This window comes from Colletotrichum abscissum (genome assembly GCF_030869225.1).
Source record: "Colletotrichum abscissum strain IMI 504890 chromosome Unknown Scaffold_20.1, whole genome shotgun sequence".
NCBI lineage: Eukaryota > Fungi > Ascomycota > Sordariomycetes > Glomerellales > Glomerellaceae > Colletotrichum > Colletotrichum abscissum.
Genome location: NW_026850099.1, coordinates 109,424 through 130,846, shown reverse-complemented (window position 1 = coordinate 130,846; position 21,423 = coordinate 109,424). Strand labels below are relative to the sequence as shown.

Genomic DNA, 21,423 nt, shown 5'->3' with positions numbered 1-21,423 from the left:
GCTATCAATGTACCAACTTATGTGTCTTGCAGCTTGACGAAAGAGCAGCTATTTGAAACATCAGCATATTTCACCCTCTGTGGAGTAGCAAATTATTTGAGACGACTTCTATAAAGCTGCATAGTTGAGTACCCCTTACCTTGCGGGACCTGATGTGATTTCTGGTTTGAGGTCAACTTCACTTAAGATTTGTCCCAGTGCCCTGTGAAATCCAACGACGAAGTAGTTCACTACAACCGAAACTACCTGAACCAAGATTTCCATTCGATCAAGTGTTGACTACGTTAAAATAGTGTTGGACAAATATATCTATCGATAATAGGCGTGTAAGTGTTTCTTGACCGAAGTCAATCAAGCGACTCACGTGACCGTGCGCATCTCAGTTTCGCTCAGCGAAACTAGCCCACTTGTAGCTTTCATCATCGACTTTCGTCACCACCCATTGCACCTCTTTCTCGAAAGAGATTATTGGAGAAGCTACGCGCCAATTTGTTCAGAAAGCGTCTACTCCTAATCAGACCAGGTGGTGCCGAGAAACTGATGGGGGCTTCTACATTCATCTCTGCCGGCGGCGCGGCTCTCCGGCCGGTTGCCGGGCGCTCACTCATCCATATCCGACCTCAGCTCCGTGCCACTCCGGCCGCCGCAGCTGCATCCCGGTCAACGACACTGGCAACAACTTCACTGTATCCGACACAGCAACCATCACGCCACTCTTCAGCCTGGACAATTCGGCGAACGATACCAACATCACCATCCGCACTCTCATCCTCAACAACAACGCGTTACCACCGCCTCAAATCCACGACACCTTCACCCACCGCCCCTCAACCCCATCGACCCCCCAAACGCAGGGCTAGAACCTTCATAAGCCCCCGCTACCTCCCCGTCATCCTTCTCCTCGCAGTAGGCGGCATAGCATGGGATGCCCAATGGCTGTTCCCCTCCGCCCCGCAATCCAACGACCCAGCCGAGCAAACAGCCCTCGGCCCAGCCCGCAAGTTCATCCCCTTTGACGTCGTCGCCCGCGAGCAGGTCTCCCCGACCTCCTTCATCCTAACCCTCAAGGCACCGCCTTCGTCCCACAGCAGCAACGTCCCAAGCGTATCCTCCCTCTGGGACATCTTCGACCTATGGTGCGTAGAGGTGAAGCAGCCTCAGATCCAGGTCGCGAGGGAGTATACGCCCCTCCCTCCCGTCCCGGGCTCCTCGTATGACGAGGACACTCTCCGCCTCTACGTTCGCGCCGTACGAGGGGGTGAAGTTTCAACATATCTGAGCCGTCTAGCGCCCCCTTCCTCACCATCGGATGGCCCAGCAACAAAGGGCGATAAAGTCGAACTCCGCGGTCCACACGGCGAATTCGACCTCCGCTCCCGCCTGGGCAAACGAGGCGACCGCGTCGTGTTCCTCGCAGGCGGAACGGGCATCGCGAGCGCACTACAAGCCGCGCAGGCCGTCCTCCCGCTCGCAGACGGACCGTCCATGACCATCTTCTGGGCCGTCAGGAGCCGCGATGAGATTCGGGAGCAGCTGGTCGGGGGGCATACCGTGCCGCCACAGGTGAAGCCGTCGTCATCGTCGTCGTCGGGAAGCTGGTGGAACCCCTTCTCTTCATCATCGACAAACACCCCCGGATCCCAGGCCGAGGCCCTCCTCTCCGCAGATACACTCGCCGCCCCCTCGCCAATAAGCAGGGACCTCCTCGCCCTCAAAGTGAAATACGGCGACAAGCTCGACGTCCGCGTGGTAGTAGACCAAGAAGGCACCGCCGTCCGCGAAGCAGACCTCTCCGCCGCGCTCACTCTCCAATCCTCCCCCACGACTTCTGCTGGCACAACGCCGACGCACGCCGTTGAAGGCTGCAGATTCCACTCTCAGACGGCACACGTCGGCATGGTCGACGGCGCGCCCAACGCCGGGAAGAGAAGCCTTTTCAAGCAGGACGACTGCGCTTGCTCCGCCGACGACGCCGCGCCGCGGGGGAAGAACGTCTTTGTGGTTTCCGGGCCCGAGGGTTTCGTCCAGGCGTACGCTGGCGCCAAGCTGTGGCGGGACGGCGGGCAGCTGCAAGGGCCTGTGGGGGGTAAGTTGGGCGCGATGCAGAGGCGGAACCCGGATATCTTGAAGGACTGGATTGTTCTCAAGTTGTAGGAGTAAAAAGCTCACCAGGGTGAGGGGTTTCATTTCTCATCTCATAGAGCGAAGCCATGTAAAACACACCGAGGCAAAAAAAGGGAGCAGGACGTTGCCCAATAAACTCAAGTTTCGATAACGCTGTCTAATTCTTCTGGGCTGTCGATAGTTCCATCCAAATAATGCCGTACAAACTTGGGAAAGAACAGTTTCCCAGGCCCCCCCGTCAAACTCCGCCTAATAATGCAAAAACCGCAGCGGCCGTTCCCTTTGAATGGCCGCGGATCCGTTCGCTGACACCGATCCCAGACGCCCTAACACAGAGCTTTGAAGATAGATACAAAGAAGATCTCATACAACAATGATAACTAAACACGCTAATGTCTACGTGCTCTGCACTTTTCTATACGAGGGCGGCTTCATCGTCCTCCTGATGAGCTTCACCGCATAGGGTGGGATGAGAGATATCGCCGCGATGGCGAGGACGCGCCAGATGAATCCCCTGCATCGTGTTAGTCTACGGAGTTCTGATGAAGCATGGACGCAAGTAGACTTACAAAGTGATGATGAACTGGAGATCAAAGTAACCGCCAAGGAACGGCACGGAGCCGACATAAATCAGAAACGTGCCAACAATGGAGATGATCATGGCAGGGTGCCACGTCGTGATCTCGATGGCGACCATGAGTAGCTCATTGAGAACTAGTACGGTGTACGAGACCGCCACCATCTTGGGTCCGTCGACTTCGGTCAAGAGCTGTGACAGACCTTGGATAGTACAGCCTTGATAGATCGAAACAGCAACCCAGACGAAAAAGGTACGATAAGACAGGGAACGGCCGGAAGTGAGCTCTTTGTACAGTTCCGGGTACAAGTTTGCCAAGTTTTCGTCCACATCCTTATCAAGGACAAGAGAGAGAACGGGGAATGCAGTATACACGGTAGAGTAGCCGACGAGAAGCCAATCCTACAAGTAGACGTTAGCAAAAGAAATGGATGTGCGCAACCAGAAGAAGTTGGCATACCTTGTAGAGACCATCGGGTTCGAACTTGATGGCAATACTGTACATTGTCTGGCAGACCGCAATGATCAATCCACGATGGATGACAAACTGAGCGAGCTTAGCACTGCGCTTGTAACTGTTGCGCCCGTGCCAGACAAGCAATTTAGTCAGGTGGTAGAACTGCTCAATCGAGAAGTCTGCCGCCAAACTAGCTTGTCGACCTTCTTTGCCAACAATACCAACACCGACGTCTGCTGCTTGAATCATGGAAACATCGTTGCCTCCGTCACCAATACAGCACACCCTCTTCTTGGTGTACTCCCTAATCAGCTTGGCAACCTCGGCTTTTTGCGTGGGCGAGCACCGACATGCAACAACCGTCGGGAGTTGCACAGCCACGGAGACGAATTCGATCCTGAAGTGGGTGAGGAAGAGGGCCAGGCTCTCGCCGTCAATCAAGAGACAAGAATCCGTCTTGCCACGAAGGAAATCGAGGTGATCTTGCGCGTTATCCTTCTTCTTAAGCTTGGAAACTGTGTAGATATACTGGCCGCGAGCGACAAGCTTGGAGCTGACGGCGACGCATCGAGCTGTTTCGACCTTGTCACCAGTCAACATCCAAATCTTGATGCCTGCGTTCCTCAAAAGCTCCAAAGATGGCTTTACATCCTTTTGTAGCTTGTCCTCCACACCCGTGACGCCAAGAAGCTCCAGATCGCGCTCAAGGTATTGAGCCACAACACGTTGCATACCAGCGTCTCGTCCAGCAATAGCCAGAGAAGCTGCTTGGTAGCTGCCGGTAAACTCCTTGTACTGCTCGTAAGATAAGCGCTTCCGGCCAACCACAAGTGTACGCAGGCCCTCTCGGGCCATGTTGGAGGTTTCTTCGTCAAGCCAGTCGTTCTCAGCCACAATGGGGCTCATGACTGTGTCAGCACCCTTTTGATAGAACCAGATTTCGCTGTTGGCGAGGTTCGGCACCGTCGACTGAGTCTGATCGAAGAACTGAACAATGATGCCCATGCGCTTACCCTCGGAGGTGAAAGGGAAGACGTCAAGAATACGCACGCGCACAATCTCACGGCCGTTCTCCGTCGACTCAAGAATCATGCTGGTGCGATCTCGATAGGCGAGGCGAAGTCCGACAGATTCAGTCCAGCGAACGATGGCGATCTCGTCAGGGGAGGAAGCCTGGTAAGAAACGATGGTCTTTCCGTCTTCCTCCTCTGTTGTTGGCGTCACGTTGTGGCATAGAGCCAGAGCGAGAACCACATCTCGGACACGGGTGCCAATTTCTCTCCTTGTGCGAGTTGCACCCACGTTTGACGCGTTGGCAAATGTCGAAGAAGGCGTGATTAACATGGTGCGCGACGAAGGGTCGGTGGTAGGTTGAATGTGGAATCCTTGCTTGACGTATGATGTGACTTCATCCATGGCCTCGTTAGCATAGGAAACGGTGCCGACATGTATCTTCTTCATCTCCATCTCGTTTTGGGTCAGTGTGCCAGTTTTGTCACTGAGAAGATACTCAATTCTTCCTAGATCTTCCGGGATTGTACTCGTCCGTACAACAGCTCCAGCAATGCCGGGGTCTCGTTGAATGAACCAAGAGTAGGCGCTCTTGCCCATGTCGAGGTTGACGCGCAGACTAATGGGCACGATAGTCGAGAAAAGAATGAGGAATCGCATAATCTTGATATACCAAACATTCTGTTTGGTGTTTTCGAAACCTTCCAGCGCCACAAGGATGATAGAAAGCGCCAAAGTTAAAGCGCATAAAATCTTGGTAAGTGAGTTGATTTCGTACTCCAAAAGCCCGGTCTTGGATCGCGAGGGCGCAGTCGACAGCGCTGACCTCGTCTGAGGTCCCGTGTACATGATGACAGCAAGGGTAGTGGCGTTCGAGGCGATGACTGTGTTCGCCCAGGCCGTGTTGTCTATCGACAAAGGAGCCGAGTTGCCCTCATCTCCGTTGAGCGCGCCTTGCTGGCTTTGGGCATCACGTTTGCTGGGTAGCAGCTCGACGGTGCCAATAAACTCGTTGACCTTTCTGTCCGGCTTGCCCCCCGTTACCCGTAGGCGAACAAACTCCTCCGTTGTCAAGTTTTGCGTCAGGGGGGATGCCAGACGCAGCTTCCAATCCGTTTCTCCATCAAGTTGATCAGTTCGGATGAATGTTTCGCCAGCGGCACCACCGCCAGCATCGTTGCTCTCGGGATCTTTCCCCTTGATATCGGAAATCTGAGGCGCTTTCGACTGATCCTCCTCTGCGTCGACTAGCAACGACTCTTCTTCCGCGATCACCTCCATCACTGGCGCCTCTGTAGTTGTCTCCGACGTGATGCACTTCAGAATCACAACGTCGGCAGGAACTCGTTGACCCTTGCCTAGAACAAGGACATCGCCGACTTTCAGGTCGCGCGACTTACGGCTGAGCTCACGGACAGACGAGGATGGCTGGGCAATCGATCCCTCTCCCTCAGCACGTTCCTCTTCCTCTTGAATATCCGAAAGTCTGTCTCTCAGGCCCGCCGAATTCTTGCCCTTCTTCCTCATGGAATCCGACTTGAGCCTCTTGTGTGTCCGTTGTGCCGAAGCCATGCCACGACCCGGCTCATCGAAAGATAAGACGGTGTATGCCTCTGCATTGGCCTCGTTGTCTCGTCTTCGTCTTTCGATATCGTCGTATGCCTCCTTTCCCATGGTAATGAAGAGTACAAATGCCAAAGGCGCCACGTAAGTCGTAAGGTAACCAATCCGCAGTTGAGGGATTGCTTGCGACAAAGCCACAAGCAAGAAGTACATGTTGAAGAAGAAGGAGAACTCGTTATACAGAGTGACGGGCAGAAACGTAAGAGCTGTGTACTTGGCGTTCGATATAAGGTTCGGCGGAAATCTCGTCGCTTGGGAGGACCCTACGGCAATGAGGCGGGCGCTCGATGGATCGTCTTCATCTTGGTCCTGGGCATCGTCCTTGTCCGGTTCTTGCGCCCCTGAGTTTGACATGAAGCTCGGTAGTCTTATGCTTGAAGTGAGTCGCTCGAATCTGTCTCCGGCGAAGGATCGACGCCTCGGAGGCGAGCCGCCGGGTAGGAGAGGGGAGTCATCGTCGGAGCCTGCACCAGCGGAGCCATCCCTGTATCGTGATGAGGAGCTTCCGGGTTCGCCGAGAAGTGCTTCAGCATCCTCGCTGGTGCCATCACGGTCCTGGCCGAGTTGGCCATATCCCCTGGCCTTTTGTCCGGCTCGGCGTGAGCCCCCCATGCGTAGATTCCGCAGTGCTATACGTGGCGATCGATGTTCGGTGGTCTGGCGGTCGTGTCGGAGGAGACCAGAAGTGCGATCGGTTGTGGTTGTGGCAGGGTCGAGCTCCTGGATGTCGAGATCGAGGTCTGAATCGGAATCATTCCCTGGAGAGCCTGGCGGGTCCGCGGAACGATAGGAGGTTGGAGAAGGCATCCCGCCCGCATTGGGAGGAGGTATATGCAAAGAGCAACTTTTTAGGCAGATGCCGCAGCGCGGGAAGTCGTGATAGAGTTCGGTCGAGGGTGCCTGTGCTGTTGCTCGGAGAGCTGCATCGGATAGCTTCGGTAGGAAAGGGTAGGAGGATGGCGCGAGCGCTCAAGCGTTCGCAACGGAACGCTGTAATGTCCAGTCACGACGGTGGTGTTGAGAATTTGCGATGAACAGGTTTAGCGTCGAAGGGTCGTGGTGTTTAGGACAAGTAAGGTATACAGTTGTCGCAAGCATGCCGAGAGAGGCTTGGAGTCTTGGAGGCTTAGAGGCGTGGATGAGGTCGCCTGGAAAGGCTGAGCCGATCTCATTGGGCGGGTGCTGTGCGGGCAGTATCCAGTTTTCAGTAAGTATTCCAGGGGTGACACGGGGGGCACTTTAAGTGACGGAGGCAGCCGCGTGGCCTTTAGTGCACTGTAAATTCGCTGCCCGAATACCCCCGGGGCCGTGAGCAAACGGTCTTCACTGATAAAGTAGATGTGGTGGCCGCGGGTGCGGATGTAAGCTGTGGCTGACCCTCCTTCTAGCGGGGAGCAGTTCATCTCACAGATCTCAACAAAGTATCTTATTTCGTATGTAAGGATAGGCCCCCTTGGGTTTTCTGAAGGGACACGGGCTGAATACTCTGGTAAGTTGGGAGGGCAGCTCGCATGTTTGATGTAAAAACACTTCCTGGCTGAGTCTTTTTTCACCTCGTGTTTCTTTCTTCTAATGTCGTCTCGGGATTCTTCATACTTCCCCTTGCTATACTGACACATGTAGATTATGTCTCCTCTTTAAAAACGGTTCCCTAGTGAATTGGTGACACATTCCATTCCAGACTGGCCACCTCTATTCATTGACATGGAAACGGTGCCTCGGAACGATGATCAATGTCACCTCAGTCACCACTTGTGTCATTGTCAGACTGTCAGTGCCGCACCCGGAGGATCCTCGGGTCTCTGATGTGGCCGCAAGCCCGCGCAGTTAGGTATTCGACTGAACCTCTGAGGCGGCCCCTTTTGAAGGCGGAATGACGGAATCGGCCCCGATTCTGGACCTGTGACTGGGTGGATCATTCCAGCAATGGAGGACAGCACTGAGGTGACGGACTCGTGGATTTTTTTTTAGGAGCAGCCTTTTCCGTACAGATACATCGGTACCTATCGAACCTTGAAGACATGCATGTACCTTGCCACGTTGGACACACCTAGAACTACATGCCACATGTACCGAGCTAGACCACCTATACCTTCATCGTACCTGCCAGCTTGCAGTTGCACCTTGAGCCACGGCCACCTCATGCTTCTTCATGCCTTTTGGCTCATTAGACTTTCTTCCCCCTCTAGCAAAAAAACCACCTTTGCATCTGTAATCCTCACCTTCGACCCACTGACTCTGAAGCTCACTATGGAGTTTGTCGTTGTGTATTCTATCTAGACCTCTGCTTCTCTTGTACATGTAGGTTCCGCTCCGTCCTTCTCGGCTTCTCTACCTAACCCTTACGTTCAACTTGTCCCCCTGGCCTCGTCGTCGCGTTATGCGACGCCAATCCCCTGGACTCGCGCATCGTGTCTCGTGCTGACCACCAACAACCCAGCTGTTTCCCCGAGCCTTCGATCTAGCCACATCGCAAATCCGCATGATTCGACCTAATTAGATAAATACCATGGATTCCACCGCGAACGCCTCCTGGCATCCGGCTTTCATGCCCAATGATGCTAGTGGCCATGCAACTACAGAAACTCAGGTTTCCTCGAGCGCAGAAACCCACGATTCACCATCGGCACCTCCTCTTCACAGCCAGCTTGCTGAAGATGTCCAGCCTACACCCCTACCGCAAGCGACACAGCTGGAAAGCAAGCCAGAGGAACAAAGCAGTCCTTGGCTCGCCGAGGACGATAGCCAAGACGCTTCGGATGATTGGCCTGTCTTCGAGAGACCAGCAGTGTCAGATGCCCCGGCCGAGAGCGACGACGGCCCCAATGAAGCTTTAACTTCGACCACAGCTGCCGAAACAGAACCGAACTCGTTTCCCTCTACCGAACCAGTCAACGACACTGCTCCGCAGCCGCAAGCTGTTGCCGACGAAGCCAAGCCATCCGCACCCATTTTGGGCCATACCAGTACCAACTCCTTCACTCGAACTGTCTCCCACGAGGTCAACTGGGACGACGACCATGATACGGAATGGACCCTGTCCCGAACCGACACTGATCCTTTCAAGTTCATGCCACCGAACGAAAGAACAAACTCATTCCCGCCTGTTCCGCCTGCCAGCGGAGTATCGGCAGCCGTCCCTGGCACGGAACAGCCTCTTCCGTCAAACCAAGCTAAGGACTTGATACATGAAATCGAGAGTGCGCCTGAACATTTCGACAATGGTAGTGCTTTCCAAGAGACGAGCCACGTCGCAAATGACTTCGAAAACGGCTTCGACGATGAGGAACCGCAGGATGACCAGCACTATGTCGGCCGTGATGCTACCTTTACTGAGCAGGAGGACCTCGGTTCGCGCTATGAGGAAGGAGTTCCTCTCATTCCCCACTCCGAGTCCAATGGAGAAGTTTCGCAGCCTGAACAGAAACTTGCCGGCTTCGGAGACGAAGTGGCAGGTGAGGATGATTTCTTCAGCCAAATCCAGAACTGCAACAATGACGACTTCCCCGACTTTAGCGGAAACCACCCATTGGAGCGGAAATCCACAATGCAAGTCATGGGCGACATAAACACAAATACACTGTCCAGAGCTGATACGCTGGGCGAAATGCTTGAAGAGGATGAAGATGTTGATGAGCCCACCAAATCGACCGAGGAGCCTGCAGAGCCTATCCAGTCCGAAGATTCTGGAGCAAAGCCAGCTGACGATCTTGCTGCTAAATGGGAACAAGCTTTCGCGGATGATGATGGAGAAGACTTTCTTCTGGACGAGTCACTCGACGAGGCCGGCGAATCTAAGCCAGTCGATCCATCGGCATTCTTTGGTAGCGATGACGAGGGCTTCCTCGACGACGACGATGACGACCTGCCTGCCACTGCGGCCCCGGCGCCGGTCGTTCAATCCGCTAGACAACAGAACCGATATACTCCTACCGTTGCCTCTCACCAAGCATCTTCCTCCCCTTACGCGCCGACTGCGCCGGCAGTGCCGTCGCCCTACCAGCCTCAGAATGCGGCCACTCCATTTGCTCCAGCGGTGGCCCCTTACGCTGTCCAGCGCACTCAGTCAGCCACTCCTTATAGCGCGCAGCAAACGCGTCCTGAGCCTGCGAAAGCCCAGAGTTTTGCAGCGCAATCCAAAGGCGGGTATACGTCTCCTTACGATCTTCCCATGGAAGTCGTTGTTCCGAAAAAGAGGGCTAGCACCAACCAACTGCCGCAAAGCCCTTCAACGGGGCCATCGTCGGGGCTTCCTCCGCGTAGCTCTAGCATGCAAGCTCCCACACCACCGCCGCCACCAAGAGCTGCTACCTCGAGCGCCTCGCCCCCTACATCAAGTCACTCTGGGCAGCCTCCGCCGGCAGGAAAGCCCGTACCTGTGCTTCGGAACAAGGACAGTTTCTTTGAGGAGCTGCCCATGGCTTCGAAACCACGATCGGCCTCTCGACAGAGCTACCGAGTAGGCTCTCCTGCTTTGGCTGGACCGCCTGAACCTCTTCAGCCTCAAAACCAGGCTCAGCTTGCTCCGTCACCATTGTCACCGCCCATGCTGTCGCCTCCTGGCATGAATCGTTCGCTTTCGGGTGGAATTCCACACTTGGTGCCTGGTGAGCGTACGAATCCCTATGCGCCTCAGTCGACGCAACAACAGGTCCCTGGGATTCCAGGCAATGCCAGGTACTCTCCTGCCCCTCCGTCGGCACCGAATACCAATGGGACGAACCGCCCGCCGTCCGCAAGCAGATATTCACCAGCGCCTACAGCCGCAAGGCCTCCCGTACCCGCTTTCCACGCGGCTACCACACCTCCCACTGTTCTGCCGCACTTGCCTAGAACGTCTAGTCCGTTGGCTCATTTTGAGGTCTCGCATGAGGCGGCTGCGACTAATGGGGATCACTATCAACCTGACCGTAGGTCTAGCTACAGCCTTGAGCCAAGGAGAGTTCCATCACTGCCTACGACTCGCGAGGTTGAGGAGGAGGACGATTCGAAGACTTCGTATGCAGCCCAGCCTGCAAATGGTGTGCCTGCTGAGTCCCGCTACAGCCCGGCGCCGCCAATGGTCGCGCGGCAGACACCGCCGCCATCATCACATGGCCCCCCTTTGCACTCGACTTTGTCACCTTCCAAGAGGTCCACGTCTAACTACCTGCCACAAGCCGCCCTTCATGATTCACCCCCCGACAACAGATATGCTCCGCCACCGAGGTCCCAGACCCAGTCGCCAGGATCCTCCCAAGGAGCACGCCCGCCGTCCCAGCCTGTGCCTCGGCCGACTTCGGTCCATAGCCCAACATCCCCTCGAGCAACTAGGAGTTTCCAACCTGGCAATGCCCCTGTCTCTCGGCCCCGGGGTCCCTCACAAACCTTCAACTGGGTTGCGCCAACTGACGGTCGCGAAAATGATTCTCTGCAAAGATGGAAAGGCGCACCAATCATCTCATGGGGTGTTGGCGGAACTATGGTAACTTCTTTCCCCAAGAATGTGCCGCGCTATGGTATGGGGCAAACCGCCCCCATGATCATTCGCAGCCCAGGAGAGGTATACGTTAAGCATATCAAGGACACTCAGCCGCTCGAAGAGAGGCTGGCAAAGTTCCCTGGGCCGCTGCGTGGAAAGTCAAAGAAGAAGGAAACAATCGCTTGGTTGAGCTCAGGCATAGACACACTGGAAAAGGAACTACCTGAAGTTTCTTTCCAACCTCAGCTTTCTCACGAGCATAAGCGTGCGATTGAGCGACTGCTGCTCTGGAAGATCTTGAGGGTTTTCGTCGAGCATGACGGCGTCTTGGAAGGCACCACCGCCGTGGACAAGGCCGTGCGAGATGTCTTGGCCCCCGGCGTCGATGCCAACGCCAACGAGGGTACGCTTGGCTATGGTGCTGGTCTAGGCGCCGACGCTCTCCAAGAATCATCTTCAACTCAGATGAAAGCAGAAGTGGTGGACTCATCTACCATGGATCAAATCCGGAAGCATCTCCTGGTTGGCGATCGCGAAAAAGCGGTATGGGAAGCAGCTGACAAGAGGCTTTGGGGCCATGCCATGTTGATCTCCAACACCGTATCCCCAGATCTTTACAAGCAAGTGGCCCAGGAATTCGTTAGAAAAGAGGTCAACTACCCCGGACACGCCAACGAGTCTATCGCTGCTCTTTACAAAGTTCTCTCGGGTAACTTTGACGATTGTGTTGACGAGCTAGTTCCAGCCCACGCTCGGGCTGGATTCCAGCTTGTCAATACAACCTCGGCCAGTGGTTCGAGCAAGGATGCCACCGAAGGACTCGACAAGTGGCGGGAGACTTTGGGATTAGTCCTGAGCAACCGCAGTACTGATGACATTCGTGCCTTGAATGCACTCGGCAACTTGTTATCTTCCTATGGACGGGCTGAAGCTGCACATATCTGCTTCTTGTTCGCTAGAAAGGCTACAGTCTTTGGAGGCCTTGACGACCCTGCCTCGAACTTTGTCCTCGTTGGTGCTGATCACAAGACTCAAGGAGAGCAATTTGCTAAGGAGACGGAGGCCCTACTATTAAGTGAGGTCTACGAGTACGGCCTGTCACTCGCGGGAGGCCCTACCTTGACTGTCGGTGTGCCACATTTGGCTGCGTACAAGCTCCAGCACGCAATGACTCTGGCTGAATATGGGCTTCGGGACAAGGCCTTGCAATACTGCGAGGCAATCGCCAGCTCCATCAACGCCCAAACCAAGAGGTCGAACTATCACCACCCGATTCTGGAGACTGCTGTAGAGAACTTGCGAACGAGGCTCAGGCAGGCTCCCAAGGAAGAATCCTCGTCCTGGATTTCCAAGCCTAGCATGAACAAGGTTTCGGATACAGTTTGGAGCCGATTTAACAAGTTTGTTGCTGGCGACGAGAACGACAGTTCTGCGGCCGGCGCATCTGGCGAGGGCGGTGCTGAATCTGGACCATTCGCTCGGCTGGCAGGAGGCACTCCCACCATCAGTAGATCACCTTCTGTGACAAACTTCGAGCCTATGTACGGAACCGGTGCGACCAGCCTCCCAGTCGGGTCACCCCCTGCGGCGGTTCCCATCCCTGCTACGAGAGCCGCCTCTCGATATGCGCCAGGCCCGTCCCAAACACCTCTGTCAAGCTCCTACGAACCTGGCGCTGGTTACGCACCCGGCCCGGCTTCAGTCGGCCGCTCATCCAACGAATATTCCCGCAGTCCCTATGAGCCACGAACGTCGATGGACTCCCAACCTGGGTATACCAATGGCGGCTACATGCCTCAGAATGCGACAGCGCCATCTCAAGGTTACACTCCACCTATGTATGGCGGTGGGCAAGACACAGCTGCATCCGCCCAGGTGTTGTCAGGAGCCGTTCAAAACTCTCCTATGCAGTCGCCGACCAAGCCTGCGTACCAAGGATACGAGCCGTATGGCAGCCAAGGACCCCCCGTCCCGTCTGTGGAGGTTCAGAACCAAGAGGCGGCCGAAAATAGCCAGCAGCCGGACAACAACCTGGCCAACCCAGGCTACCAGCCGCCATCTTACGGATACGAGCCTCCGTCAATGTCAAACGACGAGCCTCAATCACAATCTGCAGAGCCCACCGAGGGCGATAGATACGAACCGCCTACGTTCCAGCCGTATGGCTACGAGCCCCCTTCGTACAATCCCGAGCCCGAACAGGATGATGAGGGAGAGTCAAGGCCGAAGCCCAAGAGTTTCATGGATGATGACGACGACGATGATATCCCCGCTCTCAAGGCACTTAAGCCCCAGGAGAAGGGGAAGTCTGAGAAGGACAAGGAGAACGAAGAAATGTTCAAGAAGGCGGCAGAAGAAGACGGTAAGCAAAGCAAAATCTTCCTCGCATGTTGGCAACACTAACACATAATAGCCAAGCGAGCGGCAGCACAGCAACAGTCCAAGAAGGGATGGGGCTTCGGCAGCTGGTTCGGAGGCAAGAAGGAAGCTAGCCCGGATCCTCAGCAGCAGGGCAACAAGCCCGTCAAGGCCAATCTTGGTGAATCCAGCAGCTTCGTGTACGACCCTGACCTGAAGCGCTGGGTGAACAAGAAGGGAGGGGCCGAAGCGACACAGGCAAAGACGGCAACACCACCGCCGCCAAAGGGCGCTCCAAGATCCAACACGGGAACGCCACCTCCGCCACGCACAATGACACCTCCAATGGGCCGCGCAAGTGCCCCTCCTGGAGGGCCGCCTGGTCCGGCACTCGCCCACGCTGCATCCAACGAAAGTCTGGGCGTGCCACCGGGACCACGACCGCCGAGCATGATGCGTTCAGTGTCGAACAACAGCGTTGGAGGACCTCCCAGCGCTCCTCCCAGCCGACCGGCAACAAGTATGAGCAATGCCAGTAGCATCGACGACTTGATCAGCGCGGCTGGTCCCCGAAAGCCGGGTGCGAAGAAGGCGAAGAAGGGCGGGCGGTACGTGGACGTTATGGCCAAGTAAAGATGATACACGAAGATTCCAATTTCGAAATGCACAAGCGAGCGGGGCCGGCATACCTTCGCCAGCATCGATATGTTGTATTATAGAGTTTCACATATTTAAGCATTGTAATAGTTGTGAGGGACCTCGGTGCCAGGAGCGCCCTCTATGCGAAATGGACAACGAATCGTTTTTCTGTTACTTGGCTGCCGCCGAATGTACCTTCACCGTGATCCTGTGAAGATGGTTATCACCAGCCGCTTTCAGAACACAGTACGATTACACATGTGGTTTCGTAGGGTTGGGTCAAAATCGTCGAAATATTTCCAGTCGTCTCGTTAACCTTGTACTGGCGGTCTTGCATCTAATCTCCTCCAGTGACATATCGAGAACTCACCTTATCTGAAGTCGCATAGGCACCATCTCGAGTAAGGTAAGATGGGGTAGGTATCCGTACCTACCTTTGCTACGGTAAGAAAAGGTACGGGATTAACGGGTCTTGCAAGTTGCGGGTGGCAGGTGCAAGAGATGCAGGGTCCTGTACCTTAAGGATCCAGGCACGCCAGGGTGCAAGGATGACGATAAGAGGGTCTTATCAATAGACCATGTGATTGGCCGAGGGGCAAAAGACGGTAAGTCGGCGGCAGCCTGGAAGCCCCAAACCTTCACTTCAGGTTCCCGCCCCGGTCTATGGGTGCCCGCCGCTTGCCCTGTTCAGGTACAAACACAGCACTGTAACAACGGCGCTTCCACCTGAAGGGAACCCAAAATTGGTGACATCGAAACGGACCTGAGCTGATGCCCTGACGTTTTCTCTTTCCTCGACCCTTTTGTTCTTCTGGAATGTCACCAGTAGGCTTGAGCTTACTTCAGGTGCTCGGGACATTTTGAAGGCCAATCGTTGAAGCCTGCACTTCATTGCCCTCTTTTGGTGTGCTTGTTGCATGAGCGAAACGTGCGTCTCAGCCTTTCTTACCTCTCTTCAACGTCAACCGACGGACCGACCTCACCTTCTGAGATACCCGTCATCGCCACCACTTGCTGCCTACTTACGTACCGACCCAACGACCTCACCTCTCCCACCTCCCACCTCGCCTCCCACCTCGCCCCTACATAATTCCTCCTGTCACGCCACACTCTCTACCTTTCGATTCCTCGGATTCTTAAGTTTTCTGCGCTTTTTGTCTGGTCACCCCTCTTAAGCCCTGACGAACACCCAAAGTACTCGACGTACTCGACAATGATCGCATGCGCGTCGTGATAATCCCGACCAGCACCTTACGATGGACTATTCGCGGCTGAAAGCTGCCGCTTTGCAAGGCGGCGAGGAGGAGGAGGCCGTCACCGTCGACACCAGAGCCTTGATCGACAAGGTTCTTGCCAGATACTCGGGCGAATGGACCACGTTGCGGGAGCTGATTCAGAATGCCGCCGACGCCCAAGCAACAACCGTCAAGGTCAAGTGGGAAACGCTGCCCTCGACTTCAGTTCCGCTCCCCGCCACCACAAACCGATCCGAACTTCTGAAGCATGTTATCGCGAACCACACACTGCGTCGACTCGTTGTGGCGAACGATGGCCAACCCTTTACCAAGACCGACTGGGGAAGATTAAAGAGGATCGCAGAGGGAAACCCCGATGAAACAAAGATTGGTGCCTTTGGTGTCGGCTTCTACAGCGTCTTTGCCGACTGCGAAGAGCCCTTTGTGAGCTCTGGCAATGAGGCCATGGCATTCTACTGGAAAGGGAATGCACTTTTCACCAAGAAGTCCACTCTCCCCGAAGAACAGAGCAGCGGCGACACCACCTTTGTCCTCGACTACCGGAATAGTACCACTCCTCTACCGAACCTATTGTCTGTCAGTCAGTTTCTCGCAACCAGTTTGACATTTGTCGCCCTGCAGCATGTCGAGTTCTGGATCGACGACTACAAGATCCTAGATCTTCACAAGAAGACCTCGCCTAGTCTCGACGTACCCATTCCGAGAGATATTGAGACGCGGACGCGAGAGGGTCTGATGCAAGTCAAATCAGTGGAGCGAACCAGCACTCAGATCGATGCCGCTGTTATGAGTGCCGCTGGCTGGAAGCCAAAGGCTGTCGCGGCAGCCAAGTCGGCCGACACATATGGTGCTGGATCCGAAGTGCCTTCACTAAGGAGCTTCTTCTCGAGGTTGACTTCCTCGGCATCGCAGGTCACTGTAAAGGGGAGACAGCAGAGAGAAGAGGCAGCTGCTCAGGAGGAGATTAGTGAGGACGTGACCAAACTCTCTACTTCAACCATCTTCTTGCGAGTGACAACCGCCTGGGTCAAGACCAGCGTATCAACTTCGTTCGCAACGGAATTGGAGCGCGCAACAAAGAAACCACCACCAAAGACCACGAAGCTAGCCATTCTCACCTCGTCCTATGATGAGACCATGGCTTCAGAGAGTTCACGCTCCGCCACCATCTCAAAGTCTGTGGACGTGTTTGCTTCAGTTTTGCCCAGCAAGAAGCCCGGGGGCCGCATCTTTATCGGGTTTCCCACAACGCAGACAACCGGTGCCGGCATGCATATCTCGGCGCAATCAGTCATTCCTACGGTTGAGCGTGAGGCTATTGACCTGAATGCACGATGGGTGAGGACATGGAATATCGAGATGCTCCGGGCGGCCGGTATCATGACAAGACTTGCTTTCATTAACGAGATGAGCGACCTCGACTCCAAAGTCAAGAATATGGTTGGAGCTGCGACAAAAATTGGCGCAGAAGATCTCGCCAAGCTTTTACCTGAAGCACTGCACATCCTGAAGACATTCACTTTCGCTGATTCTACACCAAGCGGTCAAGTGTCCCAGATTCTCGAGGAAGCGTTCTGGACAGCCTTCAAGAAGGCTTCTATTGAAATCTTTTCCTCCAGAGGTGTTTTGTCCAGCACGAAGGTCCGACTTGGCTCTGACGAGCTCAGCAAGTTCGTCGATACCATCCCTGTCGTACCTCGAGAGCTCATGGAGAATGCTTTCGTTAGGAAGCTGATGGACTTTGGGCTCATCAGCCCAATCACTGTTGATGACGTACGGACAGAGCTGGAAACCAAGGCAATGAACAAAGAGCAGCTCATCAATTTCATTGCCTGGGCCGGCAAAAAGGCACTTAGCGGAGAACTGGATCCTCCCAGCAAAGCTCGCCTTCTGGATGTAGCGGTTGCCACGGTCACTGAAGATGGCAGCGACCAAGGCGATATCATTGCTCTTGGTTCCATTACCAACTATCAGTTGCCGAACAAGATTCCAGCGAATCTTCCAATTCCTCCGCGCACTATACCTATGGCTTACACCAACCATTGTTCTGCTGCTGAGCTGCAAGCGCTTGGCTGGGAGCCCCTGGAGGTCGTGCCATGGCTGCGTTTTCTGCTAGAGTTGGGGTCAAGCAGGTCTGACGAGTCAAATCTGAAAAAATCCCCAAAGTTTGCCGTTCAGGTTCTTACGGTACTCTCCAAGAACTGGGACAACATCAGCCAAAGTTCCAAGTCAGTGATTATCACTCTGCTTCAGGCTCATACAGTTATGCCGACAAAGACGGGCATGAAGAAGCCAACCGACTCATTCTTCCCCACTGTCAAGCTTTTTGATGATCTGCCCATCATCCAAGGCTGTCAAGGCCTGAAAGACAAGTTTCTTTCGGCAATTGGAGTGCGCAAGACGGTCGACCTTGACACCATCTTTTCGAGATTACTGAGCCCCTCGGCTGAGGGTGCGCAGAGGTGGAGTCACATGGAGCTCATCAAATATCTCGCCTCAGTCAAGGATGACATTCCCGCCGCCGACATGACGAAGCTTAAGGATACTCGTTTCTGTCCGGCAGAAGATAGAGCGAAAGGAATGGAGCCGACCAAGGGCACAACTGAGCTGTACAAGGTCTCGGAGCTTTTCGAGCCAAAGGATACACTTAGAACTCTTCGGCTGCCTGTGTTACAGTGGCCTGGCCCGCCCGGAAGCTATAGAGCCAACAGCCCCGAGGGCCGATTCCTGGCCATCCTAGGCCTGCGACCATACCCTTCTGTGATTGAAATGGTCAACATGATGGCTTCTACGGATGCTGAGCTCAGAACGTCCGCTATGACCTATTTCATTGCAAACCATCACCTCAACGGTTATGGAGCCTTCAATCTCGCCGATAGTCGCAAGGCTTTCTTGCCCATTCAGAAGGGCAGCAAGTTGGTCACGCCTTCGGCTTGCTTCACCAACGAGCGTGCCGCAATCCTGGGTTTCGACATCTTGAAGAAAGATCTTCACGTGCATGCCAACAAGTTTGGGGTGGTTAGAGACCCGCCTATTACGGAGTGTGTGTCTCGTCTGCTGGCCAAGCCACCTCAGGATCAACAAATGGCCATCACTCTCTTTGAGTATTTCGCCCTTCGTAACAGCGATCTTGGAGAAGGCAGCTTATCCAAGCTGCGTGATGCACCCATTGTTCCCGTTACACGACAGGCTCGCGATCCAGGCGAGAAGAGTGGCTCGTATGTCACCCACCTCAGTCCCAAGCGATGCTACCTGGGCACTTCGGCGACATACGGTAACATTTTCGATTTTGTCGACTTCGGGACGAATGCGAACACATTCCTCTTCAAGTGTGGAGCAAAGGAGGAACCAAGCAAGCCAGAGATAGCAAATTTAGCTTGCACCGAACCTGCACGACTTCTCAGCATTCTTCAGAGCCCGGATAAGTACCTCGCTCTTCTGAAGTCTTTAGCAGAGAACATGCCGACGTTGAAGAGAGACAAAGAGCTTATTCGCAAGATGAAAAGTTCTCCCTTCCTACTCGCAGCCAAGGAGATCCCATCGCCGCCATCCAAGGAAAAGCTTATTGAAGTGGACGACGACGATGCTCCTATCAAGCAGTACCAGCTGGCCACTGCGAATCGAATCGTCATCTTGGACGACATCATCAGCTACCGCTTGTTCAAGGACTACCTGATCACTGCGCCCGAAGAGGAAGTGCTGGAGGAATTCTATCATCAGCTTGGCGCTCAGACGTTGAGCTCGCTCGTGGAAGAGGAAGTAAGAATTGGCCCTCACGCGGATAAGCAGGACCGAGCAGCTGCTCTTCGGAAACATGTACTGGAGCGGTCCAAAATCTTCCTTCACGAGTATGCAAACTATCGACGGGACTACATCAAACATGATGCCAAGTGGTTGGAGAAGAGCCTGCGTGTTGAACTCGTTCGGTCGGTCGCACTTCGTCGTTCACTGAGGGGCCACAGCCAATCTCACACGGAAAAGAGATCCGCCGCCAGCGCCCAGTCGGGCTCAAGTTGGATTCTTTACGTCGCAGCTGAGGAGAAGCCTGACATGTATCAGGTTGGTCAGGCTATCTGCCAGCTTCTCCTATCACGGCCAAACCAGCAGGCCTATCTATTTTTCGAGCCTTTCCTTAACCTCGACCTCTACGCCTTGAGAGCCAGAGGATACAATGTCGATCGAATCCTTCGTGCCAAGCAGGCCGAGGCAAGAGTTGCCGAGGAGGAGCGTCGCAAGGCACTGGAGGCTGAACAGAAGCGGATACAAGAGAAAGAGAAAGAATGGAGCCAGCAAGCAAAGGCTGCTGAGGCTGCTCGACAAACCGCAAAGACACCAGATCCGGTTATGCCGGGCTCTTTCGGGAACGACAGCCCCGAAGAGGTTCATCGATCACCCCCTCCACAGCAGTCGCGGAAGAGCAAGGGGCTCTTCTCGAACCTGACTCGTCGGTTTGGCTTCGATGCTAACGAGAACGATGAAGCGCAGGACCAGCTTCAAAAGTTCATGGACAATCCTCCTGAAAGTCGGCCGCAGTCACAAAGCATCACGAACCAACCTAGCAGCAACACAGAGAAGAAACCCGATGATGGCCGTGTGACCAATCCAGCGACCGTGGGGCAGAACTTGCTCAACGCCATCAACTCTACCAGGGCTCATGACTCCAACAGCGTGTTCTCGCCACCGAGCGTCAACGAGGTGAAGGAACAGGCCACTTACTGTGACAGCACGCCCGCGCAGAATATCGTTTTCGCGGCGGAGGCATCGAACAGTATGAAAGTCTTTGTCTCCAAGAACCTGTCCATGGATTCGGCTCAATTTCTCTCGAGGAACCACGGCCCCATCAACGCATTTGCTGGTCTTCTTAGTGAGGTCGGCGGCGTTTACTCTCTTTCACCACGCGTTCTTCACATCTTTTACGACGAGTCAGGCTCAACGATTGCTTTTAATAGCAACGGCAGTGTCTTCTGCAATTTGCGCTTCTTCTTGCAGCTCCATGCGGAGAAGATCCTCAAGACCCAGAGTGGCGAAGCAAAGGCCGAGGCGGCTGTGTGGTGGTGGGTGGTGTTGGCTCACGAGCTTGCGCACAACCTGGTCCAACCTCATAATTCGGACCACAGCTACTATACGTTAGTGATTCCTTGCCCCGAGGATCTCCAAACTTGAGCTAATATATCACAGTGAGTCATTTATTCAGCAGTACTTCGCCAAGATGGTGGTCAAGACGGCGCAGTGGACTCAGCAGACTGCCGTCGCCCGCCCTGCCCTCCCCGCTGCACCCTCGCAGTCTCAACCGCAGATCCAGCCGCCCCCGTCGTACAATGAGAGCAACAGACAGGCGCCAGGCAACTCCCAATACACTTTGTTTGACTAGAAGTCGTTTAGACGGCACAAGGCGCGGGTAACAGCCCGGCATCGCCTTGGTCATTGATTACTTCCCAGACGTAGATCCCTCCTCTCTCGTGCGCTTTATGGCGTAATCGTTTGTATCATGTCAGTTATAGCATTACTGGAGTTTTTGGTAGCACTAGAGGGAATCGATTGGTACATACCGTGCATACATTAGAACATGGATTTATCTCCCCATTCCATTGGCTGGCGGAAGGCAGCCTCGTTTATCATGCGTCCCCCTCACGTGTTGGTGCGGCCCAGTTGGGACCGTCTTGTTAATTGGTAGCCAAGAAGAGGAAGCCCTGGGTTGCTCTTTACTATTCCCCTCAACTTGTCAACTTGTGTCACGGCACCCGAAGTGTTCAAGTCGACTTACCTTCTGAGTTCGTCGCCGAATCGATCTAGGTGAGAATTCAACGTTTTGCCGTGTATTTTTACATCTTTATGGATCAACGTACTGCATTACTGACTGTACAAGCAAAGCCAGTCCTAGTCAACACCATCTGGTTTTAGACCCGGACTTGCGAAG

At 54.5% G+C, this 21,423-nt stretch overlaps 4 protein-coding genes across 4 annotated transcripts; 3 read left to right on the top strand and 1 right to left on the bottom strand.

Moving 5' to 3' along the window:
* Positions 1-540: 540 nt before the first annotated feature.
* Positions 541-2,154, top strand: CABS01_08655 (oxidoreductase FAD-binding domain-containing protein; the record flags this gene model as incomplete). The annotated part of the gene is made up of 1 exon (XM_060542014.1): positions 541-2,154. The coding sequence occupies one exon, from the start codon at positions 541-543 to the stop codon at positions 2,152-2,154; it is 1,614 nt and encodes a 537-aa protein (XP_060400904.1).
* A 366-nt stretch (positions 2,155-2,520) lies between these two features.
* Positions 2,521-6,599, bottom strand: CABS01_08654 (phospholipid-translocating P-type ATPase; the record flags this gene model as incomplete). The annotated part of the gene is made up of 3 exons (XM_060542013.1): positions 2,521-2,638; positions 2,694-3,103; positions 3,162-6,599. 3 exons carry the CDS (start codon positions 6,597-6,599, stop codon positions 2,521-2,523), a joined length of 3,966 nt encoding a protein of 1,321 aa, XP_060400903.1.
* A 1,702-nt stretch (positions 6,600-8,301) lies between these two features.
* On the top strand, positions 8,302-14,244 carry CABS01_08653 (COPII coat assembly protein SEC16; the record flags this gene model as incomplete). The annotated part of the gene is made up of 2 exons (XM_060542012.1): positions 8,302-13,615; positions 13,667-14,244. The coding sequence occupies 2 exons, from the start codon at positions 8,302-8,304 to the stop codon at positions 14,242-14,244; spliced, it is 5,892 nt and encodes a 1,963-aa protein (XP_060400902.1).
* Positions 14,245-15,506: 1,262 nt separating this feature from the next.
* Positions 15,507-20,877, top strand: CABS01_08652 (uncharacterized protein; the record flags this gene model as incomplete). Its single annotated transcript, XM_060542011.1, has 2 exons — positions 15,507-20,632; positions 20,685-20,877. 2 exons carry the CDS (start codon positions 15,507-15,509, stop codon positions 20,875-20,877), a joined length of 5,319 nt encoding a protein of 1,772 aa, XP_060400901.1.
* Positions 20,878-21,423: the final 546 nt, after the last annotated feature.